This window comes from Gopherus evgoodei, chromosome 9 (genome assembly GCF_007399415.2).
Source record: "Gopherus evgoodei ecotype Sinaloan lineage chromosome 9, rGopEvg1_v1.p, whole genome shotgun sequence".
NCBI classification, from domain to species: domain Eukaryota; kingdom Metazoa; phylum Chordata; order Testudines; family Testudinidae; genus Gopherus; species Gopherus evgoodei.
In genome coordinates this window covers 88,430,308-88,453,366 of record NC_044330.1, presented here as the reverse complement: position 1 = coordinate 88,453,366, position 23,059 = coordinate 88,430,308, and the positions used below count along the sequence as shown (strand labels likewise).

The window sequence follows — 23,059 nt, the reverse complement described above, 5'->3', positions numbered from 1 at the left end:
TAGTTTTTTCAGGTATTTTGAATAAAACTTGCCTTGGTTAGTGAATGTAACTTTTGTGCTGGGTTTATATTTTGCTTCTTTCATTCTGATGTTTATTAAATAGTGCATTTTGAAATGTATTTCTGTATCTCTTCTAATATGAGGTATGTGTTTTTTCTCAATAGTTGAAAGAGATAGATGCTGGGAAGATTATCAGGGCAATGTTATCTTACGTATGGCCCAAAGACAGACCAGACCTACGAGCCAGAGTTGCCATCTCTCTAGGATTTTTGGCAGGTGCAAAGGTAAGAAATGTTACTTTGCTGAATTGTGATGGCTTTGCTGTAGCTCATTGCAGTCAGGAAGCATTAATGTTGCTGTTACTTCTGCAAGTAGACCTGCAATTTAGTATTTGTCATACAACACATAGATGTACATAGCATACAGCACAGATGTACTGTTTCTGTTGGTTGAGGTGCTTATAACATATAGATTAAAAAAACTCTGGGTGCAGGGGCTGGCCTGGGTGTGAGGTAGGGAGGAATTGGTTGAGATCAAACACATGATTTGGATTGATTGGGTTAGTTGATTCCACAATTTTCTCACCACTTAATCAGTTAAAGTATGATAGAGCATTTGTAAGTGAGGGAAGCAGAGACGAGAAAGGAATCACACATAGTGAAAGGGGTGAAGGAGTGTGGGAAGACAGAGGATGAAGAGAAAGGCAAGGAAGTTGAGGCAGCAAGGAGAGAACCAAAGTGTGATATGTGATTGGTGAGTTGAAACAGATTGGTGGCATTGGGAAAATACAAACCTTTAAGGGGCGGGGACCTGGCATAGCACTTGATGGTCACAAAATGTAAAATTGAATATGGCAACTGAATAGGGAAACTGAAATTTCCCATTAATCCTTGCAAGTTTGGCCCTGGGCAAATGACGTGGAAATGCAGATGGTAGGAGGATCACAATACTTCAGTCATGTGGCTGAAGGTTACAAAAAGAGAGCTTCAGGCATTGATTGCATGGTGCAGTATTTGACAGGTGGGACTTTTTATTCACTGCCACTAGAAAGTTGTTGGCTTAGCTCAGCCAGGCAGTAGAGAGAAGTGGTGGCATCCTGGTGTCCTAAGGCAGCTCCTCCTAAACTGGTAAGAAGGACACTTGCAGAGCCAGTTCTTCCCTGTTATCTTGCTGTGGGTGTCAGTGGATTAGGAGAGCTGTCTGGGGCATAAAACTTTGCTGTAGCTCCCAGAAGGTTCATACTGTTGAATTTGCTTCTCTTTGTATTCGACCAGTGTTTCCAAAACTTGGGGCACCACTTGTTTAGGGAAAGCCTCTGGCAGGCTGGGCCGGTTTGTTTACCTGCCGCATCCGCAGGTCTGGCCGATCACGGCTCCCACTGGCCGCGGTTTGCTGCTCCAGGCTAATGGGGGCTGCAAGAAGTGCAGATTAAGCACGGGCCGAGGGATGTGCTGGCCGCCACTTCCCACAGCCCTCATTGACCTGGAGCAGCGAACCGCGGCCAGTGGGAGCTGCGATTGGCCGAACCTGCGGACGTGGCAGGTAAACAAACCGGCCCGGTCCACCAGGGGCTTTCCCTAAACAAGCAGCGTCCCAAGTTTGGGAAACACTGTATTAGACTGTGTATTGCTGTATTCCTGCTGATCATAGTACTATCCCTCATAAAATTAGTTTAAAAGAAAAAACACTCAGGTCTATTACAAGGCAAAGGTAGTGATTTCACCTTTATTTTAATTCTGTTTTTGAGAGAATTATTTGTGTACTCGAACACAGTAAATTTGTTTTTACCTACTTCTAGGCTTTTTGAGGCTTTGAAGCATCCTCACAATAAATATCCACCAGATTGTTGGAGGATGCAGTCCTAAATTGGCAGTAGTTGTATAGGAATAAGGCAGAGGAACACATGCTAATTCTCTCCATGTATAGATTCTCTTGCCATAGAAAAACATAAATCTCCTGTGACTGCTAAGTGTTGGGAAGCAAATTCTGATCTTTTCAGTGAAACTAGTGGCTCTAACTAGCTACCTACTGTCTGTGGGCAATTATTTACCAGACATAAGGCTAAAATTAGGTTGCAGCTGGGATAAGCTAAATTCTAGCAAATGGAAGTAAAGAAAGAAAAGGTTTTGCTATGCAGAAAGTGTCTATTTCAGTGCTAGTCTTCAAGGAAAATTGACCGGAATAAGCTATTCTGCATCAGCCATTCCAGAATAAGAGTATCCATGTGGGGAGTTATTCCAATCAATTTCCCCATCGAGACAAGCTCTTACTGAGAAATGTGCTTCAGTGCTAAAACTGGCTGAACTAAGTATTGTCTTATCAGCATTCAGCAAACATGAAAGGAGGGTGGAAGAAACAAACTTGAGGCATAGAGGTGATAAAAGGAGAGTACTTGGAAGAGAAATATGTTTTTTTAATTGAGCTGGAGTGGAGAGGCAATATCTTGACCTGCAGCTCTTTGTCTTACCAGTGATCTCGATCACTCTTTCTCTCAAAAGGCAGCATGATGTTTTCTACAATAGATCTTCTGTTTTCCAGGTGTTGTGCAGGAAGTTACTGATAACACAGCTGACAGTGTGCAGTGGATGACATACATGTATAGTTGAGACCCCTCCCCCCCTTTTTTTGATGCCAGTGCATAACATGCAACAGTATTTGAAACTGTGCTTTGAACTTTGGTAAATTGTGTTCACAACCCGCTCAAACTACAGGTACTAGTAGCAGATGGCATGATATGCTGCAGGTAGAACAAGAGAGTAGGCCACATAGTGGTACTTAGCTGACATATATGTTCTTTGTTTTTGTTTAGGGGGTTATTCTGAATCCCCCTACCACCCGTTACACATTAGAGATGATGGCTCTTCCTATGTCTGAGGAATACTGCCTGTGACTCCTTTTAAAACCTGTTAATAATAGTGCTTCAAATTTGAGCCAGAGGTGGGCTGCTTGAAGGTAATCTGAAGTATTCCCAGCCCCAAGGGCAGTACATCTCATAGACTTTAAGCCTGGAAGGGATCATCATGATCTGACCTCCTGCACATTGCCTAGTACAGTGTGACACTCCTAAGTCTGATCCCCTATATGCCAGCATCATATACTGCTTCTCGAAGGGGCTTTTCAACTTGAGGTGTTTCAGGTAGTTTCTTGGATGCAGTGAGATGAATTAATGCCCAGGGGCTCTTTCACCGGTAGTTGAGTATTATTCAGCCTTCTCGTTAAGTCCACGTATGCCCCTAACACCAACAGCAATATGCACATTTTACAAAAGTGCTCAGTATTTGCCTCAGCTCAACTAGGAGATCCTATTAAGTTGGGATTCTTTTTCCTTAATCATTCCGTGAATATTGTCTTTCTCGCATTCTGAGATCAAGTAAAACAGCTAGTGGCAGTGACAAGCAACCACCTTTTCCCAGAATGAGTGGCTTCTGAGTAGAAAGAAAAATCTTAAGTTAACAGCTTAAGTTAATAGCTTAAGTTAATAGCTTCCAAAGCTATTCTTTCATTGGCACCAAGGAAGCAAAATACCATCTTGTTCTCATTCTCAGTCACAGAAGTCTCGTAGCAGGTTTTTTAGTGTAGAGCCACCAGCTGAGATTTGTTTTTTTCTTACTTCATGCAGACTCTTGAAATGCTTTTTGGTCACCGGTGAAGCTAATAATCTAGTTTCACTGGTTCCCAGTTCATGCTGTTTTATGAGAACAGAATATTTATTGTGGGTGGGCCAGCTTAAAAACTCCATGGACAATTTCTTTCCTGTTCTTAATACTCATCCTAGTTGCTATATTCTCTCTTTACCAAAACTAGCTCCTGCATAGTCTCTCACTGTGATGTCTCAGGTAGTACTGGGTTTCTTAGCTTCTGCCTTTCCCCCCAGCACTGTTACATCCATCCACCTTTTCCTCCAGAAAATAAATCAGTTTGCATTTAATTAATCTGTAACCTCCCTGAACCTTGTATTGGAGGAAGGAGGTGGGGAGAGAGAGCACTGTGCAACCTCTGAATTAGACTGTCTTGGGGCCCTTTGTCCTTTTCGTTCATGTGATCACTTACTTGTATTTGTTTATCTCTGATCAAACAGATTATCGTGCATATTTTACAAAACTGTTAGCATAAGAACTCTGATGTATCTGATTCCCATTATGTTAAGTGCAGACCTGGTTCACTTTGTCCACTATGAATGTGTTTGCTTCCAGAGAACTTGTATCATTAGAATGGGTATTTTGTAAAGACCAGTTGTTTGGAGTGGGAAGGCAGGGAGGCTTGTGGGTTTTCCCAGTTTTGTTCCTTTTAAGTTCAGTACAACTCAACCACAAAACTAGGTAGGCAAGGTTGCATTGTGGCTACTGAAGAGCCTACAGTTACAGCCTATCTCTGTCCCTATTTCAGGACCGGGTTGCTTGTCACTGGAAAAATTATTTTGTTTTTGGTTCTTTTCCCTCTTAAAGTTTCTTGATTTAAAAGGCTTACATTAAATGCTACTTTAAAAAGAATTATTTGTGCAGTTCTTCATGATTGGAGGACTAAAAGGAGCTGACAGGCAAAGATCTGCACTGAGACTAATAAGGCCTTTTTTCAGAAGTATTGTTATGTAGAACTTTGATATGTTTTATATTCTGAATCTTTAAAACATCTAAACTCAGTCTTTGGGTGCAAAAGGGGGAGGAGAGAGTTCCCTAATAAATAAAATATAATACATTTTAGATATTCTGGGTAACTTGCACAAGGGTTTTATGTAGTCGGCATTAATTCCTGCACATTTTCTCTCCTAGTTCTGTCTTCTGTTGCCTTGTGTGTTTGTTTTGGCTCCTTCACTTTCCATTTCCTCTTCCTCCTTCTATCGCCATCTCAGATGCATAAAGTATCCTTAGGAGCCAGATTAAACTCATGGATTTGACAAGAATCCTGTCGCCTCTGTCAAATCTGCAGCTTTTTGGCCTCTTGCTCATGGATTCAATATACATTATTCATGAGCTGGAGAAATCTTTCACACTATCTGTATTTCTACTGACTATTAGTTTTCCGTGTGTGTATATGGGGGGAGGGGGGAAGTGGTTTGGCTACAAGGGCAAGAAACAGGTGTTGCATGCTGATGGAACTTACAAATGCATGTTACTTATATCTACCTCATAAATCAGGTTTGTATATGGACCGCCTTATAGTAGTATCTGAGCACCTGGAGTCAAATGGTCTCATTAACCTCTTTCTTCGGAGATCTTGTTTGTTTTTGGAGAAGTCTGAAGTGAAATATATTTCAACATTAATTCCCTGTCCCCTGCTGTGGAAAGGAGACGTTTCAAAACCCTCAGTTAGCTTCAAGTAGCCCATAATTTCTGTCCTCCTTCCCTATTTCTAAATCTATCTTGCAGCACTGTATCGCAGCAACTGTTCCGCTACAAGCGTTGGTGCTGTTTCTGCTCCTTGTGACCATGACCACTGTACTGACTGTGTTCAAAATTTTCTGGGTACCAGACTTGACTGATCCCTATCTGGTGTGTTGTATCCTATGCTCTGCTTTTTATACACACATATTACAGACCTCTTTAGTATTGCAGACAGCTCTAAAGCTAATTTATAACTAGATCGAACAGTTATTTAACTTGAAATTTCGAGCATTGTGTCTAAGTTACATAGACTTGTATGTGAAAGAAGAGTTAACCTGGGACTGTTTTTATCAAATTACTTGTTCTCTCATCATCATCATCTATTAAGAAAAGAACAATAGAATGTACAAGATACAAATGTGACTGTCTCTGCCCTAAAGAGCTTAAGATCAAAAGAGAAGACAGGATGCACTGGGGACTGGATAGGAGGAAGTAATTTGGATTTATTTATGTTAATGTGCAAAATCTCAAACGTCTGTTTTGTATGTTTTTCTGTTCTGTAAATGGTGCTGTGCTGCCTTTAAAGTAATACAATCTTATTTTAAAAACATTTAAACCTTATTTATAGTTTTGTAGTTGAGTATTAACTGCTACCCTGAAACTTGTGCTTAATTGTACAGCTCTTACAGGCTAAAATTAAGAAGCAGTATAAAAAGGGGTGACTTTATTGAAGCAAATGAAGTCGCACCTCCTTACACCATCAGCGAATTTGGACCACAGCTTTTATTTCAAAATTTGTATGGTAAAAATATACAGAGTTCTATGAATGCTTGGGTTGAGTCCTTTTTAGTAAGAATTATTCTCACTAGTTTTACCATTGTGTGAAAGCTTGACGTGTGTACATTTTCCTTTTATAAAAATAAAATTAATAACCAATCTCTTTAAAAAAGAGATGTTTCTAAAGAGTATACTATTTGAGAGTGATACAAGAAAAGAATTCTGTAGGAAGACTCGGCAGTTTTTTCCTGGGGGATCAATTCCATAGGTGGCATTGGCACTTGTAGCAATGCAAAAGTTCAGAGAACGTATAAAGATTAACTCATCTGTTTATCTGGTATAACAGGCTTCTTTGGTACAGAATATCCAGGTTCACTTAGAGCTTTTGAATTCTATGCCAGGAAATCAAGCCCACTAAAGTGGTAGATGAGTTTGAAATTTAGTTCCCATTATGTGAACATGATCTCATATTGGCTTACCACACTGAGAAAAGACCTGTTTTAATGAGACACACTCACGCTCTCGCTGTGTGTGTGTGTGTGTGTGTGTGTGTGTGTGTGTGTAATCCTAGTGAGATTAACAAATTTCTTTATCAAAACAAAAAAACCCAAATAAGGTGATGTGAATATAGACTGAATTGATTATGAATGAAATGTAATACCGTGCTGCCTTATTCTTATTCAAGTTTCACCCTCAGAAAGTCAGAACAATGGTAACCTGAGACACACCTTTACATTTTATTAAAACAGTTTGTTGGGTTGAATTACTGTATATTAGTTTGAAAGAATGCAAAATTGTATACTAATCTATTGACAATTGCAGGTTGAGAACTGCAGTATAAGAAATCAACTTTTAGTTAGAAATAGAACTGCAGGTATTGTTTTAAGTGTACTTTAAAACATCATACAGTGTAGCCCATTGAAAAGTAAAATACTTGCAGAGGGATTTGTGAGAATCTGCAGCAAATCAGGGCAATCTACATTACAATACATTTCTTTTTTACTGAATAGGGTCTCCTGGAAAAACCTGCATTTTACGGTGGTGGTCATCACTGTAACACAGATGGTATAATACTGTCCCTTAATAAAAACTAAATACTACAGAACATTGAGTTTCAAGATAAGTAACTTCAAAGGGAGTGACAATATTTTTTTGTTTGTCTGAAAGGTATATGTGGAAATTTTGGATTCCAAAACTATATTTCTACTTTAAAGCTTCAAAAATCTTTAACACATCCCTAGTTTCTCGGAGGGTTTTTTTTGTTTGTTTGTTTGTTTTTTAGTGCATCTAAAGTTTATCTTAGCTACAATGACCTGTTTATTCTTTCTCTGCCAGCTACTGGAGAGGCCAGTCACTATAGCCATTTGGGAGATATTGTTGGCTTTTTGCATACAAGTTGAGGTTTGCATCTTTATTTTTATGAAAAATTCCACAATTGCAAACTTTTGGAAAGGGAGTGACAGTTTCTGATTTGGCACCCAGTCCTGCACTCCTATTAGGAGTAAGGAGCTTTTCATGAACAAGGACTTAAGGATCAGGCCTTCTGTCAGAATTTGCTATGAGCTGCTCAGTATAAATGCATCTAAATAGTCTCTTCTCTGGATTATCTACATCATGCTGTGTTATTGAGGGTTTTTTCACAGTTAAGTTTTTGGCAAATTATGGTTCCTTTTTTAGAAGTAAAAATAAAAACCTATGCGAAATTCCTTGGAATTATGTTCCTTGAGTCCTATCAAAAACTGGCATCTTCAAAGCTCTATTTTCTTCCAGTGGGCAAACTTCTATTGTCCCCTTTGATAACAATTTTTATCATTGTAAACTTTTACAACATCAGATGTTTTTAGTGTATGTTATAAAAACCTATTCTTAAACTTGTGCTGCAGTGCGATTTTTATCCGTTTTCACTGAAAACTTTAGTTTTCATTGCTTGGATGTCTAGTTTAGTCTGTACTGTCCCTAACGCAATGGAGCCCAATCAGGATTAAGGCCTCTAGATGCTGTTATAGTACTAAGCATTTGTGGTGGAGAGCTTGAATTTTTGTAACTGAAGAGGGGCCGGTTCACTTCATTTACAAATCACCTCTTCTGATACTAACTAGATAACGCACTGAAAGTTGATAGGTGATCTACCTGTAAGATTAATTTGTTTTTCATTGCCTTTTTTTTTCCTGCCTTGCAAAGTATCTATGCAAAGTCAGTTCACTGTAAAGGTATTTTAACATTTGGTGTATGTTAAAGATATTGAGTCGTAAGGCATCTGTTCAGTTGCTAAGAAACTCATATATCTTAGTTTGAAACCTTCATTGTTAAAAACAATTTAAATCCCTGAAGACTTTTATCAGTTGGAGATAAAATTAAGGCTGTTGACAGTAATGTCTTTATAGTTGGTATAAATGAATGGTATAATAATTAACAAGATTTGGGATATTTGTTTTCTTAAGCCTTACAGAATCTTCAAGTTTTAGCTCGTAATGTATGCAAGTGAAAATTCCTAAGATAAATCCTTTATCAACTTAACCAGCCTCATTTCTTATGTGTACAGCAAATTCCATTATTTTCCCCCTCTTACAGAATATACAGTAGCATACCATATATGCTATGATTTGAATATTTCGTGTCAGAGTGACACGTTACGTAATGCATTTGTAGATTGTAAGGGAACTATGTTACATTAGTGTGGAGAATAGTTAGATTAACCTAGGTAAAAAGATTAAACTTTGAAATCACCTTGAAAATTGAAAGCACCATATAAATAAGTAATATTACTGTTGGACAAGACAAAGAGCTGACCTCTCAACTTTGTTTGAAGTCGGTGGGAATTTCAGGTATTTAACACCCCTCAGAAACTAGTCCAGAGTTAACAATTTATTTTTTTATCAGTAGCTCACTCCACTGACCATTTCCACTGTTTTACCTTGCAATATTTGTCACTAAAATCCTTTAATGATCTTTCATCTCTTAATGACACTGTAATTGTACACTATGCAGTCTTGATACTTTGTCTCTCAGTCTTGCCATTGTTTGAATGAGTCTTTATAGTGAATTCAAGTGTTTTTACAGTGAACCATTTAGTTAGGGTGAAAGCTGATATTTAAAAGGAGCCAGTGAGAGGCATGAAGTCACCCTTCTGTCTTGGAAGTTGAAACTTCCTAATGCAGAGAATATTATTTTTGAAATCAGGAGAGCCATCTCACTGGCACTAAGTGGTTAATAACCAAATGCAATAATTGTAGTTAATTCAAGGGAAATGTGTATGCTTTATAAATAAATATTTTAGCGCATCCTCGGTAATTGCTGTTTTTATGCTTTTAGGGCATGAATATAGTGGTTCCCTTCATGTTTAAATATGCAGTAGACAACCTCAACCAGATGTCTGGAAACATGCTGAACCTGAGTGATGCACCACATACAGTTGCAACCATGGCAACAGCTGTTCTGATTGGCTGTAAGTGTGATTCCTTAATCTGTCGACAGGTGTTGACTTTCTTCAGTAACGTTTTGGAATATTAGAGCTCATGACCTTTTTAGCAGCTAAGCATTGGGGATGGTTATTCTAATATATTTTCCTACTTTTGTTGATATCCAGCCTTCTGTGGCCTTAGTTCTGTTACTCCAGTTCTGAAAAAAATGGTGCTTATAGAAATTATTTCCAATAATAAATCCTCCTCTAACAAGTTGACCCACCAGTAGGTTTAGACAAAAACCAACTTAAAAATGAATAAACTCCAAAAGTACATGAAATCTTGGTGCAATAAATGCTATGATTTACCCTTTGCATAAAAGCTGTTGTATACAGGGGAGGAACAACATCTTAACTTGTCATATTTATTTAGCAAGGCAGTTTTGGAGTTGAGTAAAATAAGTGACTTTAAAAAATATTCTTTTATTATCCTCCTTCAGATGGTGTGTCAAGAGCTGGAGCTGCCTTATTTAATGAAGCGAGAAATGCAGTATTTGGGAAAGTAGCCCAAAATTCTATCAGAAGGATAGCAAAGAATGTCTTTCTCCATCTGCATAACCTGGATTTGGGTTTCCACCTGGACAGGCAGACAGGAGCTCTGTCAAAAGCTATTGACAGGGGAACAAGGGGTATCAGCTTTGTGTTGAGTGCTTTAGTATTTAATCTGGGACCCACTGTATTTGAAATGGCACTTGTGAGTGGAATTCTGGTAAGTGTTTTCTTTTTTATGAGACATCCTGTAAATTGGAAGAATCGTGTCTCACTTTTTGGGAATAATATCTAATATATAAGTTTTTTGCAACAAATCTTACTAAATAAACAGAGCATTTGCAAGGTAGCTGTACTGAAAACTTGGAGAGCACGCTATCAGTTTTAAACGTAGTTATTTTCAACTTATTTGTTTTAAGCTAACTTTAGGTACAATACATGCCTCTAAATGCCCTTCTAATTTGTAGTTTTTACAGTCACAGTTATATGATTTTTTAAATGTTTTCTCTCTCTCCTGTTGTATGGAAAAACCCACGAAGTCAAAAGGGAAAAATGACTATACATAAAGTTGTATCAAATGTGCAAAGTAAACAAACTGGATGAATATAGGAAAAAACCTATGAGTTTTCTATTTAATTTTTAGCCCTTTGTCTTCAATAGCATTTTTTTGTATGTGTTGTCCCTTATCTTGGATTATTACATGAATATTTGGTTCTACACCTTACAAACATTTTTGTTTAAATAATTTGATTTCTTGTTTCAGCCTAGAAAGTTGTGAATTTCTGTCTTGCTATCATTTGATTATATCCACCCTCCCAGAGACACCAGCCTTGATACCCCATGCATCTGCTTCTCTTGCAGCCTTCTACAGCCTTTCTCTCTTACTATCTCCAAAAGCTATACATACTAAGCTTGGATTACATGTGGAAACATTCTTCCAAGGCCACTACTCTGTCAATCAAGACTCACTGTTTTTTGCAAAGTCTTCAAGAAATTTGCAAACTAAGACACTTAATTACTTTGTTCTGTTAAAACAAAAAGTTTTAAAAGCCTTTGCTTACCATTTTGTGCACTAGCCCTGGCTGAGTTATTTCATTATCTTATTGATGTTACATCTGTCCTTCCTTTGCCAACTCCCTTCCTGTTACCCTGGTTAGATCAAGCCTGATATTATTTTATAAGCTGTTCAGGGCAAGGGCTGTGTTTTTTAATCTGTTTTGGGAGGGATCTACCTAACTTTTGGATGCTGTGATACTTTTGAAATAATATTGGTGTACTAAGTCATACTGACGATTAGCATTTTTTCCTTCCAGTATTATAAATGTGGTGCACCATTTGCATGTGTAGCCCTGGGGACACTCGGTGCATATACAGCATTCACGATAGGCGTTACACAGTGGAGGTAAGGGATTCCTCAAAACAGGTCAGGATTCAAAGATTATACTTTTCACTGCAACCAGTACTCTTTTGACTGTGAAAACCTTTATTTTACAGGACTAAATTTAGAATAGAAATGAACAAAGCAGATAATGATGCAGGTAATGCTGCAATTGACTCGCTGTTAAATTATGAAACTGTGAAGGTAAGACTTGAAATCTCTTTTTACCATCTTGAACACTATGGTATATAATATAATTACCCACTAACATCTATATATTCAAAGTGAGTTCAGGAGTGTTCAGTTTGAGAGAGCAACTTTTAGTATCAACCCCTGTTCCCTATTCTCCTTCATTTTTTGGCTTACAATATCCTCTACTTTTTGGAACTGCAGCTCCACTTCCTGATAGTTGCACTTAAAACAGTATCTGAATTGTGAATGATAAAGTCTGGTGAATAACTTGTTCCAGCTGTTCTCCAATTTTTCCTGTCTGTGGAGCACTTTTGTAGAAGAGAGATCCCCACACAGATTGTCCTGTAATAATCCCCCAATGCATGGACCTCAAATGTGTTATGCTGCAGGAAGGCTACCATGAAGAGATATGAAAACCATTGGTAGTCCATGGACCACAGCCTGAGAACTAGATGCCCAAGCTAATTTCTAAATTGATGTTCAAGAAATGGTTCTTTGGGCATTTACAGAAGCAGGAAGCTGGCTTGTGGGAGGTGTATTGTTTTTTGGTGTTAACTTCCAGCCTAGGTGAAGTGAGGCCATATGGTCACATATTCAGACCAATAATATGTTGTAAAAACATAGTTCTCTTAAAATGGATAATGGTCTAAAGTAGGTAGTGTGAAAACTATGTGCAGGGATTGACAAATCCATTCCTCAATGACAAGTGGGAAATATTGCCGGTGAGTGCTTGAGCCTAAAATGACAATTTCTGCAAAAATTTAAACTTTTTATTAAAAACAAAACAAAAATACCCTATCCTTCATGGTTGCAAAAATCATCATCTGAATGTAAACCATTTTGATGGTGTCTTTCTGAGTCAGCAGATAGACAATTCTATTGCATGTGCAGTGTTCCTAACACCGTACCTCAACCATAGTATCTGCATGAAAAAGAGTAAGGCCATGTCTACATCTAAAATTTTGCAGCGCTGGTTGTTACAGCTGTATTAGTACAGCTGTATAGGGCCAGCGCTGCAGAGTGGCCACACTTACAGCAACCAGCGCTGCAAGTGGTGTTAGATGTGGCCACACTGCAGCGCTGTTGGGCGGCTTCAAGGGGGGTTCCGGGACCGAGAGAGCAAACCGGGAAAGGAAACCAGCTTCGCCGCGGTTTGCTCTCTCGGTCCCGGAGCCAGCCAGCAAACCGCAGGGAAGGAGACCTGCTTGCTCGGGGTTCCGGGACCGAGAGAGCAAACCGGGAACGCCGCGGTTTGCTCTCTCGGTCCCGGAGCCAGCCAGCAAACCGCGGGGAAGGAGACCTGCTTGCTCGGGGTTCCGGGACCGAGAGAGCAAACCGGGAACGCCGCGGTTTGCTCTCTCGGTCCCGGAGCCAGCCAGCAAACCGCGGGGAAGGAGACCTGCTTGCTCGGGGTTCCGGGACCGAGAGAGCAAACCGGGAACGCCGCGGTTTGCTCTCTCGGTCCCGGAGCCAGCCAGCAAACCGCGGGGAAGGAGACCTGCTTGCTCGGGGTTCCGGGACCGAGAGAGCAAACCGCGGCGAAGCTGGTTTCCTTTCCCGGTTTGCTCTCTCGGTCCCGGAACCCCGAGCAAGCAGGTCTCCTTCCCCGCGGTTTGCTGGCTGGCTCCGGGACCGAGAGAGCAAACCGCGGCGTTCCCGGTTTGCTCTCTCGGTCCCGGAACCCCGAGCAAGCAGGTCTCCTTCCCCGCGGTTTGCTGGCTGGCTCCGGGACCGAGAGAGCAAACCGCGGCGTTCCCGGTTTGCTCTCTCGGTCCCGGAACCCCGAGCAAGCAGGTCTCCTTCCCCGCGGTTTGCTGGCTGGCTCCGGGACCGAGAGAGCAAACCGCGGCGTTCCCGGTTTGCTCTCTCGGTCCCGGAACCCCGAGCAAGCAGGTCTCCTTCCCTGCGGTTTGCTGGCTGGCTCCGGGACCGAGAGAGCAAACCGGGAAAGGAAACCAGCTTGATTACCAGAGGCTTCCTCCTTCCACGGAGGTCAAGAAAAGCGCTGGTGAGTGTCTACATTGCATTACCAGCGCTGGATCACCAGCGCTGGATCCTCTACACCCGAGACAAAACGGGAGTACGGCCAGCGCTGCAAACAGGGAGTTGCAGCGCTGGTGATGCCCTGCAGATGTGTACACCTTCAAAGTTGCAGCGCTGTAACTCCCTCACCAGCGCTGCAACTTTCTGATGTAGACAAGCCCTAAGTAGCAGCAGTGAAAAGGGACCGGCACAGATTCCTGTGGGCAACTTTGAAACTGTCCAGAGTTGTGTCAGTTTCATACTTCTACTGCTTGGGAAAGCTATAAGTAGAAAGAGAGACAAGTAGTGAAGTGATCTGTGGAGAAGGACCCATCAATGGAGATTGGATGAGGAGTAAAATCATGAGGACCTTGCCATCCTCACAGCATTAGGGAAGTTCTGGCAGATAGAGAAGATGGTCAACCCAACACAGAAGATGAAGCACTCGATCTAGGTCCCGGAACAGCAATCTGGTGAAGATGCCAGATGGGCTCTGGTCTTTGCACCAGATCATGGCCCTGGCCGTTGCTTATTGGGCTTCTGTATCCTCACCTTTTGAACCTATCTCTGGATATTAGGTTTAATCTCCCACAGAGTAGATACCTAATACATTTTTGAAGCCCTGACTGATGTAACATGTTACAATTAATCTTCTGTTTAGCTAAAGTACACTGACTCTAGTACAATTTTGAGAATGTCACAACTTTCTACCTTTATCTATCTTGTAGTATTTCAATAATGAAAAATATGAAGCCCAGCGATATGATGGATATTTGAAGACCTATGAAAATGCCTCACTGAAGACTACCTCTACCTTAGCTATGCTGAACTTTGGGCAAAGCGCTATATTCAGCGTTGGCTTAACAGCCATTATGGTGCTGGCTAGTCAGGGAATTGTTGCAGGTAACTGATCTGACTCCAAGTAACGTGCAAGTTCCCCTTTGCATTAATAGTTGAACTGGATTAAAGTATTTTAGAAAGACTAATACTACTGATGCTGTAATTTTAAGTTCTTGTTGTTTTGGGAGTGGATGTTTTTGGTTCTATTTTTTGGTAAAATTTTCTTTTAGTTTTTCTCTTTTTCATGTAGCTAACATTCTAAGGCAGTGGTTCCCAAACTTTAACAACCCTTGAACCCCTTTAACTAAAATGTCAAGTCTCCTACCCCCCTCCTAAAAATGAATATTTTCATTGATTTTGTCCTTTACCTGAGGATAAAGTATAAAAGCAGTGGTCTTGGAAGTATAAAATTTGTTTTTGTGACATGCTTATTACACACTATTTATTATTTATCATTACAGTATTTAATTACATTACGAAAACGGCAACACTCTTCCAAGATCTCACTTTTGTAGCTTGTGTCGCTTTGATTAAGCCTATTATAAGACAAGGCTCCTAGATTTCATCAAGGAGTATCAGATGTGAAACAGCATGAAGTATTTAAGAAGCCAACTCAGAGTTCCTCCTACACAACATTCAGGTCTTGAGCAGTCCAGGCAAACAACGCACGTACAAAACCTTTAACTTGTTCTTCATAATAATTTAAAAAACAATACTAGCAGCCTATTTAATTTTAAAAACAGCAAAAAAAATCCACCTCCCTTTCCATTTCCTATAAGGAGTCTTGAAGTTTAAATCTCCTCAGTGTGATAGATATGCTTGCTTTGATCTGCATAGCTCTTGGAAGTCCCCGGGGCTCCGGGCTGCTGGCCCTGTGCTGCCTGGGATCCCTAGGGACAGCTCTGTCCCCCGTTAGGGAATTTTTTCCTGAGACCCCCCTATAACATTTCGTGAACCACTGGGAACCACTGTTCTAAGGCCTAGTCTACACTCGGGGGAAGGGGTGGGGAATTGACCTAAGATACGCAACTTCAGCTACGAGAATAGTATAGCTGAAGTCAACGTATCTTAGGTCGACTTACCTTGCTTCCTCATGGCATGGGGTCGACTGCCTCCACTCCCCCGTCGACTCCACTTCCACCTCTCGCCACGGTAGAGTACAGGAGTCGACAGTAGAGCGACTGGGGATCGATCACTACCCACCAATCCGGCGGGTAGTGTAGACGTCAGGGCCGTAGCAACAAAGAACGTGGCCCCCTCCGAACATATGTCCGGGGCCCCTTACAATGCAGAAACTGGAATGCGGTATTTATTTTATACAATATACAGGGTTCATATTATGTATACATAGGCCTACAGTGTACATGTATTCCGTATTTACGCAAAGCGCTTCTTTCTAGCCTTGTTCTCTGCAAATTGGTTAATCAATGCGTCATAGTCCAGAGTTCTGGCAATCTTATTTTCGACTGAGATAACTGCAAGCGCAGAAAGTCTGTCATGGTTGAGCGCAGGATATTCTTGATCAGTTTCATTCTGCTGAAGCTTCTTTCAGCACCAATGACAATAACTGGTGTGGTCAGAAGAATTCTGATGCAAATGCAAAGATTCGGATATATCTCCTGAAGGCTGTTCTTGTATATGTACGTTAAAAAATTGTTTGCCGTGACAAGTCCTCTCTCTTTCTCGATGACATAAATAAAATGATTCAATTCGATTATGAGTTCGTTGGCATCAGTGTCTCCCATTTTTCTTTCAAAATTTTTGCTGTGATTCTCCAGTTCATTTTCTCTGTGACACTGCTTCAGGCTGTTAGCGTTGTACAGAAATCCAAACAACTTATACCACTCCATGAGTTGGTCAAATCGCGACGAAACAGAAGATATGGCCTGATCAGTGAGAACAAGAAAGAACTGCGATTTGAATTTTTCTTCGGCAGAAAGACGACTCGAATCATCAGCACATTCATAATCAAACATTCTCTTCTTACGTCGCAGCCTGGTTTCTGGAAACACCTGCTCAATACCCATATGCTCTGCTATTTCACATGCATTTGTGACCACAGAGTTATATCCTGTATTTCGATAGTCTTCCAAAAACTTCATTGTAGCACCGACTTCTGCCTGCAGTACGTCAATTGACACATCTGGTGACTGAATTAATTTGCTGGTTTTATTGATGTGAAATAGTATATCGTACCACGTGTACACAGTCAGAACAAAAGGCCACGTAGTAACATGGTCTAAAAGCGCACCGGCTTCTGTTGCTGTATTGCCATCTTTCTTTTCGAGCGCATATTCTTGCAAAGATGACAAAGCATTGCACAAGTCTTCAAGGTGATAATGCAGTGGCTTCACAGCATCAATTCTCGACTCCCAACGAGTGTCCGATAACCCTTTAACAGATATTGGCATATGTTCTTGAAGTATATCCCAACGTGAAGGTGAAGAAGAAAAGATAACGTATATTCTGTTAATCAGACCGAAAAAGTCAACGGCATATTTCGATGACTTTGCCGCGTCTGAGATCACAAGATTCCAAGTGTGAGCTCCACATGGTACATACAAGGCACGGTCATTTATTTCTAGCATGCGGGCTTGAACTCCTTTATTCTTTCCTCTCATATTTGCGCCGTTTTCATAAGCTTGGCCTCTCATGTCAGCAATGTCTATTCCCAAGTTGTTTGCCTTTTCAAGAAACGCTTCCAATAAGCCCTCGCCAGTTGTATCATGAACATTAAGAAAACCAACAGACGCTTCACGAATATTGACACCATCTTCACCATTGCATTCAACAAAGGGTAACACCACAGACATCTGTTCTTCATGTGACACGTCGGGAGTACAGTCCAAAATAACTGAATAATATTTTGCTTTTTTAAGCTGCGCTATGTTGGCCTCTTGAATGTTACTGGCAACAAGTTGAATCAGCTCGTTTTAGATCTGTGGACTGAGGTACTGAACATGTGTCTCTACCTTCTTAATCCTCTGTAAAAGTTCGCTGAGGACTGTTTCATACTTTGCAAGCAATTCAAACAGTCCCAAAAAGTTGCCATTCGAAGGATCGCCGAGCTTTTCATTACTTCCTCGAAATGCCAAGTTTCTTTCGGACAAGAAAATAATGACATCAACCATGCGTTTGACAACATTTCTCCAGAAATCTCTTTCTTTCAGAAAGGCCTGCAATTCGAGTTGGTCAATAGATGTACGGTTTACTATGCCTGACCAAAGGTCAAACCATTTCACCATACAGTCTTGATGACCTTTGCCTGTTTCATGCTGATTAAGTCTTTTTGACAGTGCTTTCCAAGCAGATGTTCCATGACGTAGCGGTATGTCACCAATGCCAAATAATTTACAACAAAAAAAAAAGGCATCTTTCTGAACTGAGTACATTAACCATGAACGTCTTATTTTCTCGCCATTTGCCATGGTTTGATAGAAATGAGTACTTGTGAACCTCCGTCTTTCCTCATTAAATGGAAATTCGTAACTTTAATTCTGCTGTGGTGGGCCACATGCAACAATGTCACACACTTGCCTGTCCAATTATTATAGACGGCCAGTCTCCTGGATCATCAGTCAGTGGTTCAGATTCAGATACTTCTTTCCCGGCAGCAGCTGGAATATCTGTCATAGTTTGGTAGAACAACTGGCTTCACCTTCGACCTCACTTGAAGAACTTCTGGATACTTCTGGATACGATGTCGCTGCTAGCGCTGTCCGTTTTATGTGCCTGTGCCTGTACCTGTACGTTGGATTGCAGCGCAAAATACGTTGACAACTTTGGAATTTTCTCAAGGTCCTTCTCGGCATCTTTTGCTGCCTTTCGTTTACTAGCTCCGCTCTTATACATTCTCTTAGACATCACAAAGCACGCTTCTGCATTGGAAACGATAAAAAACTAAACAACTAAATTAATAACATTTATCCGCCGACCACCATTATGAACGCAAATACACATTCTTTGAATGGGTCCAACTAAAATTCGAAACTGACCGACAGACAACTAATGTAGCCAATAGCATTATGATGTACCATAATGACTTCACGGTTTTGTCAGTAAAACTGACATGGATTGTGCAATAGCGTCAATAAACGTCACTTACCTAGTTATACCTTACATTTTTTTTGCCACTTTTAGGGGCCCCCTTCCTTTCAGGGCCCCCTCCGGTCGGAAGGTACAGAGGGCGCTCGCTACACCTCTGGTAGACATACCCTAACTGAGCTATCCTAGCCAGTAGTAAAACAAACTTATAGAACAACATAAAACTTGGCTACAGGATAACATAAGATAAATTATGCTTACCTGTATTACTGGACTGCAGGCATTTTGAACTAAATGCAATTTTTTTTACCACATTTTTGGTTTTGACTTCTGTCACAGTGATTTTTTTTTAATTCAGTTTATCCCACTTTGTTTAATCCTTTTTGTTGGACATGGACATCTAGCATTTGTTTTATTGCTGGGATAGTGGGTGAGCATTTGCCTTCTCATCTGAGACCGTTGTATCTTAATTCTGCCATGTATATGTGTGGTAGTGCGACACCTGTGCTTTAGAAACTGGTTCTTCTTTTTAAAGGAGGAGACCATATTATACTTGCAAATTCACTGACTCTGGAGGTGAATAATCACTTGCATCTGTGACATTCTTAAAGTTAAATACAAATATTCTGCAATTTAAAAAAATAATCTGTCATCTGCAGTACTAACTGTATGAAAATGCTGTTCTGTTATGTTGTTTACAGGGCAGCAGAAGCTTTCCATCTAATTGTCAGAATCTTGCTCCATTGAAAATTATGTCCATTAATTTAAACGTTAATTCTCTGTTAATTCAGTTCACACTTGGGGGGAGGAGGGAGAGATCTTTTCTTGGACCTCCAGTTTGAGTTTACAGAAAAATCATAGAATCATGGGACTGGAAGAACCTCGAGAGGTCGTCTAATCCAGTCCCCTGTACTCATAGCAAGACTAAGTATTATCTAGACCATTTCTGACAGGTGGTTATCTAACCTGCTCTTAAAAATCTCCAGTAATGGAGATTCCACAACCTCCCTAGGCGCAATTTATTCCAGTGCTTAACCACCCTGACAGTTAGGAAGTTTTCCTAGTGTCCAATCTAAACCTCCCTTGCTGCAATTTAAGCCCATTGCTTCTTGTCCTATCCTGAGGAGTTAAGAAGAATTTTTCTCCCTCCTCCTTGTAACAATCTTTTATGTACTTGAAAACTGTTATGTCCCCTGCCCCTCTCTGTATTCTCTTTTCCAGACTAAACAAGCCCAACGTTTTCAGTCTTCCCTTATAGGTCATGTTCTCTAGACCTTTAATCATTTTTGTTGCTCTTCTCTGGACTTTCTCCAATTTGTTCACATTTTTCCTGAAATGTGGCATCCAGAACTAGTAATGAACAGTACTCCAGTTGAGGCCTAATCAGCGCAGAGTAGAGCAGAAGAATTACTTCTCATGTCTTGCTTACAACACTCCTCCTAATACATGCCAGAATAATGTTCACTTTTTTTGTAATTGTGCCCCACTGGTGACTCATACTTAGCTTATGGTCCACTATAACCCCCAAATCCCTTTCTGCGGTACATCTTCCTAGGCGGTCATTTCCCCTTTTGTATGTGTGCAACTGATTGTTCCTTCCTAAATGGAGTACTTTGCATTTGTCCTTATTGAATTTCATCCTGTTTACTTCAGACCAGTTCTCCAGTTTGTCCAGATCGTTTTGAATTTTAATCCTATCTTCCAAAGCACTTGCAACCCTTCCTAACTTGCTATTGTCCGGAAGCTTTAAAAGTGTGCTCTCTGTACTATTATCTAAATTATTGATGAAGATATTGAACAGAACTGGACCCAGAACTGATTTCTGTGGAACCCCACTCGTTATGCCCTTGCAGCATGACTGTGAACCACTGATAACTATTCTCTGGGAACAGTTTTCCAACTAGTTTTGCACCCACCTTATAGTACCTCCATCTAGGTTGCATTTCCCCAGTTTGTTTATGAGAAGGTCATGCGAGACAGTTTCAAAAGCTTTACTCAAGTCAAGATATACCATGTCTACCACTTCCTCTCTAACCACAAGTGACATGTTAACCTGTCAAAGAAAACTATCAGGTTGTTTTGGCGTGATTTGTTCTTGACAAATCCATGCTGATTGCTGCTTATCACCTTATTATCTTTTAGATGTTTTTAAATTGATTGCTTAATCATGACTCCATTATCTTTCCGTGTACAGAAGTTAAGCCTACTGGTCTGTAATTCCCTGGGTTGTCCTTATTTCCCTTTTTATGGATTGAAAAAGGGCAAATACAGTGCCAGTCTTCTGTCTTCTATGACTTTTCAAAGATAATTGTTAATGGCTCAGATGTCTCCTCAATCAGCTCCTTGAGTGTTCCAGGATGCATTTCAGGTGGACCTCGTGACTTGAAGACATTTAACTTGTCTAAGTCATTTTTAATTTGTTCTTTCCCTGTTTTAGCCTCTGATCCTACCTCATTTTCACTGGCGTTCTCTGTTAGACATTCAGTCACCACCAACCTTCTTGATGAAAACTGAAACAAAGAAGTCATTAAGCACGTCTGCCATGTCTACATTTTCTGTTACTGTTTCCCCCCCTTATTGAGTAACGGGCCTACTCTGTCCGTGGTCTTCCTCTTGCTTCAAATGTATTTGTAGAATGTTTTCTTGTTACCCTTTGTCTCTAGTTAGTTTGATCTCGTTTTGTACCTTGGCCTTTCTAATTTTGTCCTTACATACTTGTGGTGTTTGTTAATATTCATCTTTTGTAATTTGACCTAGTTTCTGCTTTTTGTAGGACTCTTTTTTGAGTTTCAAATCATTGAAGATCTCCTGGCTAAGCCAGAGTGGTCTCTTGCCAGACTTTCTATCTTTCCTACCCAATGGCATAGTTTGCTCTTGTGCCCTTTGAAAAACTGTCAACTGTCTTCAGTTGTTTTTCCCCTTAGACTTGCTTTCCATGGGATCTTACCTACCAACTCTCTGAGTTTGCTAAAGTCTGCCTTCTTGAAATCCATTGTCTTTATTTTGCTGTTCTCCCTCCTACCATTCCTTAGGATCATGAACGATATCATTTCATGATCACTTTCACCCAAACTGCCTTCCACTTTCAAATTCTCAACCAGTTCCTCCCTATTTGTCAAAATCAAATCTAGAACCATCTCTCCCCAGTAGCTTTCTCGACCTTCTGAAATAAAAAATTGTCTCCAGTACTTTCCAAGAATTTATTGGATAATCATGCCCTGCTGTGTTATTTTTCCCAACAGATGTCTGAGTAGTTGAAGTCCTCCCATCACCACCAAGTCCTGTGCTTTGGATGATTTTGCTAGTTGGAAAAAAGCCTCATCCACCTCTTCTTCCTGGTTAGGTGATCTGTAGTAGACCCCTACCCATTACATCACCCTTGTTTTTTATCCCTTTTATCCTTACCCAGAGACTTTCAACAAGTCTGTCTCAACCTCAGTCCAAATGTATACATTTTTAATATATAAGGCAACACTTCCTCCTTTTTTTCCCTGCCTGTCCTTCCTGAGCAGGTTGTACCCTTCTATACCAGTATTCCAGTCACGTGTATTATCCCACCAAGTTTCTGTGATGCCAACTATGTCATAGTTGTGTTTATTTACCAGTGTTTCTAGTTCTTTTTGCTTGTTCCCCAGACTTCTTGCATTAGTATGTAGATATCTAAGATACTGATTTGCCCCCCCCCCACTCCCAGTTCTGTCTTGTCTCTTTTATCCTTGCTATAACAGCTCATGCTCCCCCCAAATTCTGACCCTTCTGCCAGGTCTCCATGTTTTTGACTTTCCTGTGGGCTTTGGTCACCTGCCCCCTTCAAACCTAGTTTGAAGGCTTCCTAATATTTGCATTTATGTATTTTTATAAATTGTACCAATAGTTTAAATTGAAATGAAATATTGTATAGTGGTCAGGGAAATTTTACGCATTTCTAAGGGTGAATTAACTAATGATGAAAACCTCCATTCATTATTATAAAATCTACAGACCAGGGCTTTGGAGCTGTGCTCTGGCTCCGTTCCATCTCCAGACAAAAACGTACAGCTCCACTGCTCTGGAGCTGCTCCGCACTCCAGCTCTGGGCTCTGCTCCAAAGCCCTGCCACAGACGATGATGGTTCTAAGACCTGTAGTTGGAAAAGTAACTCATGTTGAATGTACTGTCTTTTCTAGGGATTCTGGGTTTCTCTAGGATATATAAGTTCATGGAAAGGCATAGGTATAATGGAGACATATTACAGATAAGTTCTTGCACCCATCAGTTGCTCATTCATTCTGAGATGATACAAGGCCTATGTATACACTTATGTCGCTCAGGGGTATCAATAGGCCACCTCCCTCAGTTTCTCTTACCAACATAACTACTCCCCCTTGGTGGTGGTGGATTAATTAAGTTGATGGGAGAACTCTCTCCTGTCATCTTAGATCGGCTAGGCATAGCCTAGCCCTGTGTTTGAGAAGCTCTTCTCTCGAGGTAGATCCTATATCTGATAGAATTGTCTAGAGTCATTTAGTGTTATGGCACATGCTGGTAACTATTAAT

At 40.5% G+C, this 23,059-nt stretch overlaps 1 protein-coding gene across 4 annotated transcripts in view; it reads left to right on the top strand.

Annotated features, from left to right (window-relative positions):
- ABCB7 (ATP binding cassette subfamily B member 7) overlaps window positions 1-23,059 on the top strand; it is a 68,788-nt gene that overhangs the window by 26,033 nt on the left and 19,696 nt on the right. For all 4 annotated transcript variants that reach the window (XM_030574343.1, XM_030574342.1, XM_030574345.1 and 1 more), the window contains 6 exons: window positions 165-284; window positions 9,411-9,543; window positions 9,999-10,267; window positions 11,361-11,449; window positions 11,542-11,629; window positions 14,368-14,542. In XM_030574343.1, the coding sequence (XP_030430203.1) occupies window positions 165-284; window positions 9,411-9,543; window positions 9,999-10,267; window positions 11,361-11,449; window positions 11,542-11,629; window positions 14,368-14,542 (874 nt within the window). The remainder of the gene's footprint in view (window positions 1-164; window positions 285-9,410; window positions 9,544-9,998; window positions 10,268-11,360; window positions 11,450-11,541; window positions 11,630-14,367; window positions 14,543-23,059) is intronic.